The sequence below is a fragment of the Pantherophis guttatus genome, chromosome 4 (genome assembly GCF_059756535.1).
Source record: "Pantherophis guttatus breed Tessera chromosome 4, ASM5975653v1, whole genome shotgun sequence".
Lineage (NCBI taxonomy): Eukaryota > Metazoa > Chordata > Lepidosauria > Squamata > Colubridae > Pantherophis > Pantherophis guttatus.
This window is the reverse complement of record NC_142066.1, coordinates 61789781-61802556: the sequence shown is the minus strand read 5'-3', so window position 1 is coordinate 61802556 and position 12776 is coordinate 61789781. Positions and strand designations below refer to the sequence as shown.

Below are 12776 nucleotides of genomic sequence, written 5' to 3'. Positions count from 1 at the left end.
TGCTATTCTGAAATTTCTCATGAAACTAAAACAGAAATTTCAGAACAGAAATTAAAAACAGAAGCAGGCTGTGTTATCCAGAAAAATCCTTCGCTATTTCTTGGCTTTCACCAAGAAATCCAGATGAACGTATTTTGTAATGGCTTCTTTTTTGCAAACTCTCTTCTGCCCACTTTATTGTGTCTGGTTGACTGAGGCCATGGGATTAGTGCTTAATATTTTTTTTAAAAAGTACTAAGCACTCACCTCATAGTCTTGGTCAATGGTTTTTAATTTGCCCGTTATCAATTCCAATTTCAGAGAAGCTAAAAGGAAGGAGTCCAAGTACATATTGTCTTATTTGTCTCATGATTATTTGTAGCAAAATAGCTTTATTCAGAAAAAGAATGAAGAGGAAATCAGATCATCCTGAACAAGAAAGTAAACTACTATTGGTCTCTAATCTATTAGCTATAATAATAATAAAAAGAGAAGTGCAGTCAGGAAAGATTCATTAGATCCCAATAAAACACTTCTTTTTCAACCTATCTGATATTTACTTTATACTGCAGTACTAAATAGTCTGAATATCAAATGAAACCAAACTTGAAAGAATTTAGGAAGTATTGTACAAGTATCTTTTTTAAAAGATGGGTAAATAACTGCCTTTTCCAATGACCAGTTTTTCTTACTCCTACCATATATTATTACCAGGCAGCATTGCACAATTTGCTTCAAACCTACCTAATTTTAAAGGCCAGCAGTTCTATCAAGGCATAATCATTTTTTACAGATCATTTTTTGTATGTGAACTGTCATACTGGTCCAAGAGAAAATATCTTCAGGATTTTATTCATCTCTTAGCTCCAATAGGAGTAAATATTTTAATGTTTTCTTTGCTTTTTTGTATTCTATGCTTTTAAAAGTTAATAAAATTTAAGAAAAAAAACCAAGAAAATAAGACTATAGTAGAAATAGATTTAGAAAAGCAGCATTTGAACAGAGGAATTATTTTGGCTTCAAAAGCCTTTTCTTTTTCCTACTTATAAAAGAGTTGAATTAATGAACAGGGGAAAATCTAATGAGAGAAGTACAACCTTAATTCAGTGGTAATGCCTCCTTCAAAAAGTTCAGATTTTCCTCCTCCTACATCGGTATGGGAGAAGATAGTTCTGGGAAAAGGAGAACTCATCAGATCAGTTCCCAGCCCTCCATAAAGTCTATAGTAGTAAGTTTCATTGTGTTTACAGATCCCAGTTCCAGGCAGTAACCTCCAAAAGAAATAAATGGTATTGGCAAATTCAGCAGCCACTTGGTGATCCATGCAGCCTAAGCCCATTCAAATTCCAATATGAAGCATAACTGTCTCATGTTAGCATGTTCTTCTTGCATTCCATTTTCTGCACTTAGGTGCCATTCTGCTGGTTTTTTAGAATATTGCTAGTCCATTAGCATCATTATATGCTATCTTAAAAGGAATGTGGTACCATAGCCATCTTCCTGTTTTGTAGAACTGGCAATAAAGAACCAAAACTTCAGTTTCTTCCCACACTACAAATCCCCAGAGGCATGAAAATCATGCTACTGCAATTTCACTGAAGGGGACTGAAGACACAGCCAAAAGAAGTTCCTCCAGGACTCTACTGTAACCATGAGAGACTTGAGAATCAAGACAGTAGGACACCGTCTCTGCAATCCACATATTGATACTTTTCAAAGGAGAGTTGCTCCGAATGAGAGAGATAGGAACAAGTCAATGTACCTCTGGTGGAAGAGAAAAATAGGAATTTGGTAATAATAAAATGTTTACAAATACGATACCTCCTTGTCACTTCTACCAATAATTTATATCCCAGACTTTATTCTCAATGGTATATTTTGGAAGGTAAGGGACAGTCAAAGAATGTAAAATTAACAACAGATCTGGAAGCTTATTAGTCGTTATTGAGAGAACCAATATATGGTTTTTAAAAAGAAGGGATATAATTCCTAGGAGCACAATAGAAACTACATTAATTACATTCATTAGTGATATGATGAAATGATTAAACAATCTTTTTTTAATTAATAGATTAAATTAATAAATTAATAAAAATAAATTAATAAAGATTAATCTCTTGATTAAAAGTATGCTCCTCATTTGAGCAGGATGAAATATTCGGCCTACAGGCTAAACCAACCATCCAACCATTACGATTTTAGGTTAAAAGATACAACTACTGGACCAAGAGTTAGCTATCATAAGGGGAGAACAAAAGAATCAAACTTACTGTATATGCAGAAGAACATTGTGAACCTTTATTTTGATCCATGTGCAAATTTTGCTGAAATAATGAAGGGGAAATTCAGAGTTGTTATGTGGCACATGCAAAATCATACTTTAATTAATTTTTTATTTTAGTACTCCTTTATGGTGTGTATTGAATTAGACTAGTTTCTCTAGATTTTACAGATGAAGTGTGTCTATTCCATATTAGTGGAAAGTTTTTGGTCAATGGCACCCAGAAATTTGTATGTTCAAGCCCTAGCACCCATAAATGAAAGTATCTTGGGGAAAATAACCAGAAAAATCCTTAAGGATTGATCTGCACAACCAGGTTGCCTTACGGCAAGGATAGATCATTAATATCTCTTAAGAGCAGGAATACATATCATCCTCAACCAAACCTTAGCCACCATTTCATGCTGGGTTGCTGGACTATGGAATGGTGAAAGGCTGGACTTTTTAGTCTGTGTATGTGTGTATAGACACCCATAAACATATTCACAGACAAGTTTACCAGTGGAAATGTGAAAAGCTAGGCATTTTTAAACAATTCACAGATGGAATGTTTAAAGGTGAACCTTTTTTTTAACCATGTGAACTTGACTAGAGTTTGCTAGTTTCCTCTTATATCCCAAGGGACGGAAATAAATGTGAATTGGTGATGCTTGCATGAGTTCTTACAAGCTCATTGATGGCACTGAAATAGTGGAGTTCTCTTACCTTTTATCGGGTGAAATGGACAGGAGTTTTTCCTTTTAGTTCAAGTATTAAGAATAATGATAAAACCATGTTTGTTTCCTTACTGGACCCATGAAGGCACAAGAACTGAAGTTCAAGTACTGTACAAGAGTTGAAGTGAAATGTATCACTTCAATGAAATGAAATCCATATGTCCTTAAACACCCACCAAAAGGAAAAAAAGTGATGTGCCTGTTTTTCTAGCAATAGGGGCAAGAAACGAAGTGAGGTAATCCCGCAATTGGGACCAATGCTTCAGTAAGAAAATATAAATCCATCAAGGTGAACAAAGAGGAAGAAGGGATTAAAATGTGAAAAGATTTTTTTTTAATGATGGCATGATTTCCAGCCAATTTATACATAGGAGTCAAGTAGCTTAATGCTGCCATGCTGGGGATGAGGAGGAACACAACTATAGATTCTGGAGAACTCCAGGTATATCTGTCTTAACAGTTGATTTTGTTGCAGCTAAGGATTATTATTTTGTTTACTAAGCATGGATTTGGCATTATGTCAGAATGTTATAACAGTAATTTTTAGTCAAATTATGTATTTTTAAAATACAGTTGGATTTCAAATTCATCTGAAATTCTGTTGGTTATGTTAAATTACTGCAGTGGGGATAATCAATTCTGTATTGCCAAAATTAATCAGGGAAAATTAGTATTATGGATGATCTTCTAGAATTAGGTCTTTTCTCCTTTGAAATAAATCTAAAAGAGAAAAAGAACTTCTTCCTTCAAATATTTTAAAAGCATCTCCATTAGTTCTGCAACATACAAATCTATTAACTAATTGATTTAAAAGCTAGATATGTAATTGTCAAAACAAAATTTCCCTTTTGATACCATTATTTTAAAATGAATCAGCTAACTCCAGGATCATTTCTTAGAGATATACTTACTAAGTGTTGGTATCCATGATTGTACTAGAGACACTGTAAAGGATCTAAAAATATATCAGAAAGAGAAAGTTACTGCAAAGTGTATTCATGTTTGTGTTCAGACAAATTAGTAAAACCCTTCAAGTCCTCACCTGGGCACTCTGCAAAGGCCTGATATCCAACTGAGTCATCACAGTTTTTTTCCCAATCACTACCGTTTTATGCAAGACTTCAATGCCAAGCTGAGCCACATACACAGGATAAAAATTGTTGTTTGTCACATTTAATATGTTCTAAAGAGAAGGAGGATAGATGGTCAGGAAAAAGTGGTAAATTGGTACACTGTCTGCATTCATAAAAGGGCTGAACTTTTGCCCTTAAGAGACTCCTACTCTGCCTCTGTTGCTACTACTTTTTAAGATATAATACAAAACATGAAGAAACATTGTATGGTTTTCAGGTCTGTGCCAAGTTTCAGATTTAATTCAAAATTGCACAGGTGCTTAAACAGAGTCCACATCTGCAGATCTCTTCCAAAGATCATACAAGCACCTTTTTGAAATCTTATCTGACGTGCAAGTGCAGTGGTTCCTGTCTTAAACAGTACAGCATCTCTATAGTAGATGGCCATTTACTCTTATGGGGATGAGTGGTTGAACGCAAAAGGAAAGAAGACAATGATTGTGTGACAGTGATCTGGACAAGTAGCAAGTTGGTCCTGGATGAAGGTTTTTCTATGTATATTATTCACTAAATTTAGCTCTATCTTTTTAAAAACTGTAGGAGCCAGCTCTACTAGCATACAAGACTCTATTCAGAACATGGAATTAACATGTTTTATATTTGGTGTATGCCACAATATGTGACAGTATTCCAAGCTGTGGATGTTGGCAGGTGATTTTATAAAAACTTGTGCATTCCCCGCTTCTTTTAGGTACAGAGCAACATTAACCAAACAAAATTAAGAACAGCTTCCTTTTGATCAATTTCATCTTGTCCGTGAGATGAAGGCTTATAGAAGACTATTTGCTTGGTCCTTCCCATGTTCTTCAGCACATTCATTTGCATGCAGCATTTCTACACATGAAATAATATTGTGCTTATTTCTTGGTAGCATAATGCTGCTTTGAATGTCTGCAACATACATTTTTATGTTTGGGTGTAGTATGCTGCTAAGCTGCTGTAAAAGTTGTGCTGATGATACGAGTCTATGCAGAGGTTATGACAATGAGAGATGGAGGGAGGAAAGAAAGCTTTATGGGAACTGCAATTTCATCTTTGCATACTTGCTCTGGTATTCCCTTGGATTTATAATCCTCCCCCAACCAATGTGTGCATTATGACCAAGTGCTAGAGTAATGCTGGCTTTGCTGCATGAAAGAACAGCAACCATTGATCTTCACAGCTCCTCCATCTCTCTCTCTCTCTTTCTCTCCAGCACCCCCACCTTCTCTCTCCCACCCTTTTTCTGTCACATATTCACTTAGTGACCATTTTGCTTCTGATTTAAAGAATGGATTGTGGTTGCTAAACAAGGAGAGAGTATATATTGTATACTTATTGCACAACTTAACATATTGAACAAAGAATATGACATTGATAATTGAAAATACTTAGTAAGATTGATCTGCCAATATAACAGATGATATGTACTATATTTTATTCCATATATAAAAATAATTAAGATCAATTTCTTTCTTCTTTCCCAAAAGAAAAATATGAATTTAATGAGCTGATTTTTTCTTTCCTAAAAAAATTCTGATTCTGGTATTTTCATCAGGTACAGGCAATTTAAAAGCTCTTCAGATGTTTTAGGCTACAGTTTTCTATACCTAATCAACAGGTTATGCTAGCCTAGGTTGATGGGTGCCATAGTCTGCAATATCTGAAGAGCATCATCTTGGTGATAAAAATTAAATTGGCTGTCAACCCTGAGGCATTTTCAATGAATGAATACATGTCTAGGCATTCTGGAACATTATCTTAGACTCCATATATGGAATACTCAAAATATTTACTTTTTAGAAAAGTACTGCTGTTTAAGTACTTGTTAGAAAAGTACTGCTGAAAAAAATAAATTGAATTACTGCTTGTTAACACTGAAGGGTTCCACCCCCCCGTTTTGATTATGAGCAAATGTTTAGATTTTCCTTTTGTCAGAAGATTTGTTAGCAATGATCTAAGAGTTCAACAAATATTAAGGTCCTTGTTCATGCCCTAGCCCAGGGGTCAGCAACCTGGGGCTCCAGAGCCGCATGGGGCTCTTTGGGCCCTCTGTTGTGGCTCCCTGTCAGGTGATCCCACCATTGGCTAGCCCCGCCCTTCGCCCTCCCCTCCCAGTCACCCCTCGCCTGGCCTGAGAAGGTAAGGGCGACAGTGGGGGATGGAGAAGCGGCCAGGACAGAGACAGAGAGATACAGAGAGAGGGGGAGAGACAGAGAGAGATACAGAGAGAGGGGGGAGGGAGGGAGAGAGAGATATGTCAAAAAGATTTTCTGGTTCCCGGTGTTTTTTAACAACTGGTTCTCTGCCCTAATGACCGGCTGGGTAGGCATAGCTGGGGTGGTGGTCATGTGACTGGTGGAAGTGAGTGACATTGAGTTGGCCACGCCCATCCAGGTTTTGTGGCTCCCGGTATTTTCTTTTCTGTGGGAAATAGGTCCAAACGGCTCTTTGAGTATTTAAGGTTGCAGACTCCTGCCCTAGCCTTTCTGAGTAGGAAACAAATCCTTGATGTGTTATTAACCAGGTATTTATTTTATTGTGCCTTGAAATAGATCTTCTAGAATGGTACCATCAAGAGCCACACAAGTCCCTTTTTTAAAAAAAAAAAAAGTTAGTGTATCATGTGTAATTCTTGGATCATATATGCTGGATTCAGACATTGCACTAGGTCATTTATTTCATTCTAGTTTTAAAATCTTCTCCTAGAGAAGATCAAACCATAATGTGTTAACCAGTGACAATATTTTGAAGATGAAACTTATGATAAAAAGAGACTGACTAAACTTTATTCCTTTTAATCTCATTTAGTTATCTATTCTTTTGTTTTAAAAGATTTAAGATTTAATTTGGGAGCAAAGTTTATCCCAACAACTATTCTACCCAACACCCTATTCACCAAGCTTTCTTGAAAAATGAGCAACTACATGTTATAGAAACTGGACAAAAGAGAAGCTTCCAGATCGGAACTGACATGTTTTTCGGCTTGTGGCCCTGCAATATTATCTCTCTGCTTCCTATAGCCAGCACACAAATTATATTCAATCTCAGATGAATTTTAAAAAAGATTCATAAGATGAATTTGGCCTATGTCTCTCTCCAACTCACTCTTCTGTCACTCTGTTCCTTGAACTTACAGTCATATTTAGGATGATGCTGGAAGTAGAATTGTCAAAAGAGATGGTGGAGGCATTGAGGCCTGAGGGGACCACCGCAATTGAACGTGGGAACAGGAAGTACATCATGAGGCAAGTTGTCAGCAGGCAAATGGCTACTGTGAGAAATACATACAGCTTCCTGCCAAAACAGATCACAGGCAGTTAGTGATAGCAGAATTTCCTTCCACCTCAACATACACAGCAATCTCTGATAGCAGTGCTTAACAAATGGGGATAATAACTCCACTAGGATGAAGCAGAGGAAGAAAATTAGGAGAAATTAGTTTAGCAGAAAAAGATTGTGCTTACGTCCGTCTAGGCTTCAGCCGCTGATCTCCATATGGAATGAGGGCCACTAACTGTTGCTCCTGCTCTAGAAAGAGGACAATAGAAGAGAGAAAAATGAAGGAATAGTCTGGAAAAGCAAATCTTTAGGAAAATTCAAAACTGCCAGAACTGCTGGAATCTGTCAATTTAATAAAAGCTTCCCTATGTGCAAAACATGATGTATGGGTCTGGCTATTTTCATTGCAAAGCTACATGAGAATTGCCTGTCTGTCTGTAGCAATTTTAATCAGGCCAAGGCAGCTCTATAGACTAGTACAACTAAGCCCAGTTAATGAATCTCTTGGTTAAACAATACAGAAAACAGGAGGGGGCCTGGTTTGGCTCTGAATGTAGATCAACAAGGCCAGGTCACTGCTGCAAAACAAGTCTTGAAAATACTTACCTCTGGGGATTCTTCCAGTGCCTTGGCAAGTAGGACAAGTGACAAAACCTCGATTGGTGTGATTACCACAAGGAACACAAGACACTTCAGAAGCATCTGCTCCATTAATGCTGGCATAACGGGATGCTTCATTCTCAGCATATGAATTTTTCTGTATAATCGATTTGCTTTCTTCTGTCTCCTTTCTGGTAAACAGGTTCTTGACCCACAAGACGGCTTTATCCATTGTACATAAACACTGACTCTCTGGTGCAAACAAGCAGCATTAACAAATCAGAGCACAAAAAGGACTTTTGATTATAAAGCAACACTTCACTCCTGAGTTTAAGACTCAGACAATCTTGAAAAGCATATTTAAAACCAGTGATTTCTACATAAATACCTTTCCCTTCTAAAGCTTCCCCGCATTCCAGGAATTCATTGCATCCAGGTATGTGATGTTGAATTGCCTATAATGCTACTGCTTTATGGTCTTAAGCTCAGCTAACTGTGAAATTTTATTAATACATAAGCAATATCCTCCCCAAGTTTATCAATCTGTAGAATAGTAAAATTGATGCAATTAGTTCATCTAATTCAGTCCTGTGAGTGGCACACACGTTTTAAGTTCAAATAAATATTCATTTCAAGAGCAGGAACACTTGAAAAATTGAGAACTGTTTACTAAGTACGCCATTGTTTTTCATGTAATTAATTGAATAGATTTATATCTTGTCGTTTATACAGGGGCTCAAGGCAGGAAATATAGTGTTCCCTCCTATTTTTCCCACATCAACCCTGTGAGGTAGGTTGCGCTGAGGGAAAGTGCCAGACCCAAAGTTATCCAGTGGCTTTCTGGGTTGAACATTGGTTGTATCAATGAGAACTTTCAATACCTTGAAAAGAAATGAAGAAACACTTGAATCATTTTGACCTTTTTAAAAAGTGAGTATTCATTTCCAGTCTTAAGACTAGTCTCAGATTTTTTATACATTAATGGGGAAAAAGAGATCCAATCTGGCATTGTAGTTACGGCATTAGCATAGAAATAAGGAGACCATGAATTCTAGTTCTGCGTTAAGGACATAAAACCAGCTGAGTGACCTTGGGCCTGTCACACACTCTTAAAAAGGAATCGAAAATCACTTCCCAAATCTTATTAAGAAAGCTGTAGTTCTCAAGAGTCAACATGGACTTGAAGATGCCCACACCCAGAGATTCAAAGTTGAGGAGTGAGGAGAGTTGAGTTTTCCAGAAAAGGTTCTTTTATCATTATGCTTTAAAAAAAATACTATGTAGATTGTGATCTAAGTATTGTTGTTTTTAAGACTCTACTTCTTTCAACAGTTAGAAGACAGGGACCCAGCTTTTGGAAAAAAAATTCTTGGGTGGAACTTAAGTGGGCATGACATTTACCTGACAGAAGAGAAAGACAGATCTAAGGATCACTCCCAAAAATTCCAGCAGGGCTAAGTATCAGGAGTACTAAGACAATTTGTAGCATTTGCTAAGGATAAAGATTCCCAGCAATTGTCAAGATACTCAAATTTGCTCTATGAAGATTGGTTACTTAATTAACACCATACGTTGCAGAAGCAAGGTTGATAAGAGAATGAAAAAAGAAAGAAAAGGGGTATTGTAATGCACGTAATACTTTAAAAATTTCTCCAAATTTTTAGAAAAAAATCTTCTGAATGGGATAACATTCTGCCTGCATTTAAAAAAATGGGAAACTGCTATTATAGGAGAAGAAAACTTGGAGGTAAGCATGGCTCCAACAATTTTTTTCTAGCTCAAATGCAAAAATCTGAATAAAGTTTTTCATGGCCTTCCATCTTAAACAACTCTGAGCAGCTCACAACAATAAAAACTTAGCTAAGTAGATAATTTGTCTTTGAATTAGTCTTCTATAAATATTTTATAAAGCACAGTAAATAATTGATTCTGTTTATCATTTGTAACTACACTTGAAACAACTCAGTTTTATATTTAAAATAAAACAGCTATTGTATACACTGAAACACAGCTCACATTTTTCAAAACGGTTTAGAAAGTCAGACTGCATATTTAATAAGAGCTCGAAACAAAATACTGTTTTGTACCTTTAACATATATGATATCTTCAAAATATTAGCAGACAATAATATTGTAAAAAGCTTCAACTACTGATTCCATCAAATTGCTGAAGAAAGGGCAGAAGGGGGCAGCTGACAAAGAACTGTGCCTACCAATGATAGGATGGAAAAAACAAACAAGGAACCAAAGTTGTTTTTACATAATGTATTGCTAAGTTTTTTTCCATTAAGCCAATGTTTAGGTTTTGCACAACAGACCTAATTATAAATTAATCGTGAGAATTATATATGCACAGCATTCTAGGATCCATAAGCTGCAAAGCTTATGCTTTAATATGAGTTCTTGTTCATGTCTGAGAAATATTGCTAAAAACAGTAGCCGATCGATTGCCATCTTGGACCTAACTTTGCCTTCTCATTCTGCTATGCAATCTGAAAAGAGTACAAATTAATGAATTTGCTTCACAAGGAACATCACCCTCATTGGTTGCTTCCAAGCAAATAGGAAATTCACTCAAGTTCTCTTGTTCTCCCAACGGGGCATTTTTCTGGTTAGCATAATGGTGTTAAATGTCAAATTACTTTGCTGCAAAACAACGGGTATTAAAAATCACTCATCTAAAAGAAGTGGGGCATGAAGTCAGAGAGAAATAAAGTGTTTTTGAATCCTCATAACGGCCCAGCAAAAGGTTTCAGAAAAACAGAAAGACAGACAGAAAGGGTAAAAAAGTGGAAGAAAATAAAAACGAAAGCAAAGAAGCGGAAGATAAATCGGTGAAGGGGCGGGTGGAGAGAAAACAGTGCAGTATGGTTTCAAGGGGCAGGACAGTCATATGTGGATCGTTAGAAAGGTTTCTGGAGAACTTAAGGAGAATATGTGCTCACCGTATCCCGCCGAGGCCAGAGACAGGCGCTAAATCTTTAGGACTCCTCAGCACACATGAAACAGAAAACAATAATAAAAAAATACTACAATGGTGCCAGCCTTCGTCCCTTCACACGACTCCCACCCTCCTGCAAGAGGTGGGAAATAAGCAGCTCCACCCTCAATAGTCACTTCCCTTCTTTTTCAGTCGTTCTATTAAGGTGCATTTTTCTCCCCGAGACGCAGCAGATTCAGATCCGCATTTTTTTTCCGGGAATGGGAGGTACCAAAGTTAAACACTGACTGAAAAAATGAACCTTGTGACTTACAACGTGATTCTTTACGCTTATTTATTCGACACTGAAAGTGCTCTTGGAAATATTCCAAAGTAAATATCGTTGCGGATTGGAGCCTTGCAACAGATCAATCCGTTTCAAAATTGCAATGAGGTGAAGCCCGTTAAAAACAGTAGCTGTTCCTCCCCCCCCCCAAAAAAGAGCTCCCAAACTCGTAGCTTAACCAACCTAACCCTTCCATCCGCTGCAAGCCCATGCCAAAGTCCGCTGTACATGCGCGGCATAAACGAGTCGCGTTAAATAAAAGGAACGGCTTACGCTCACGTGTTTGAATGTCTACCTTCCGCGTTTTACAGTAGTTTTTGTCCTTGGAAGGGTGTGAAAGGAAGTGCTTGTGTAATTTTGACACTCCACTGAATGGAGGTTGTGCTTCCATCGGTTAGCATTTCTCTCCATTTATTAAGAGATCTTTATGAAGTGTGTAAATTCGCTCCGCTTTCTCTGTTCCGAGACGCTGGTTCAATTTCACTTTAAATTCAGAATGTAAATACGCTCTCTGGATTTTATGTGGTTTTTCAATGTGTTTGGTAAATTTCCTCGTTCCAGAGTCTACTGCAAGTGTTTTCATCTGCGCGATTGCAGGGTTTTTTTAGACGAAATTGGAAGGTAAATATAGCTGGAATTTCTCTCGCAATTTACTTTCTATTCAGCGTTTGGCCTCAGGCAGGGCAAAAGGGCAGTAGTTATCTCCTCAAAACCATTGATGTTCCTTAATGTTTTCGGGGTCCGACATGAGCCAAAATAAATTGACCCACTTTGGGCACACCAAGTTAGGGTCTCAAAATAATGCTCTTGATGTTCCCAGCACCATTGATTTAAAATGATCACATTAGAATTATCAGTTGATTTAAATGATCACATTAGAATTATCATTTGGTTCCACAGGACTTGCACTCACAGTCCTGAATAAATTTAATTTAGCTTTTTTTTCCTGCTCGAAGTCCTCTCACTTGGAAGCCCATTTGTTGCAAATGCAAGTGGGAATACTAGGCTGCCTCTCCCTCCTAATTCCAAATGCTATTAGGAAGGTGGATTTAGCCTGTACTTAATTTCTGATCTTCAAACTAGTCTCCCCCAGGGAATTACACTATAGATCAGGGGTCTCCAACCTTGGCAATTTTACAACTTGTCGACTTCAACTCCCAGAATTCTTCAGCCAGCGCATGACTTCATGACTCACAAGTCGTAAAGTTGCCAAGGTTGGAGACTCCTGCTGTAGATCAGACCTTAAATAAGATTACTGGTATTTTTATGCTATGTTTCTGAATTTATACAAATACCGGATAGTCTCAGAAATTTGTTTTAAAGATTAATTGGTAACGTGGATGCAACTTTGATTTGGCAAAGAAATTATAATTGAGAAATCAATTAATTCCTTATTCTTTGTATACCGTAAAAGCCCCTGCTTTTTAAATAAAACATAACACAGTTCAACACCTCCCCCGCCCCCGATTTTGAATGTTTGACTTCTTTCTAAAATATCCACTCTGCAGCCCACACTCAGAATTTCACTATCTGCACAAGT

General features: G+C 37.1%; 1 protein-coding gene across 2 annotated transcripts; it reads right to left on the bottom strand.

The window, feature by feature from the left end:
• Positions 1-339: 339 nt before the first annotated feature.
• Positions 340-11545, bottom strand: TMEM106A (transmembrane protein 106A). 2 transcript variants are annotated; one of them, XM_034416227.3, is made up of 8 exons: positions 10916-11545; positions 7977-8222; positions 7556-7619; positions 7226-7385; positions 4019-4159; positions 3888-3931; positions 2250-2303; positions 340-1743 (listed from the first exon to the last, which is right to left on the bottom strand). In XM_034416227.3, the coding sequence occupies exons 2-8, from the start codon at positions 8200-8202 to the stop codon at positions 1647-1649; spliced, it is 786 nt and encodes a 261-aa protein (XP_034272118.1). In that variant the 5' UTR covers positions 8203-8222; positions 10916-11545; the 3' UTR covers positions 340-1646. The 2 variants fall into 2 exon arrangements, with proteins under 2 accessions (XP_034272118.1, XP_034272119.2); XM_034416228.3 differs by having other exon boundaries at positions 7556-7614; positions 10916-11173.
• Positions 11546-12776: the final 1231 nt, after the last annotated feature.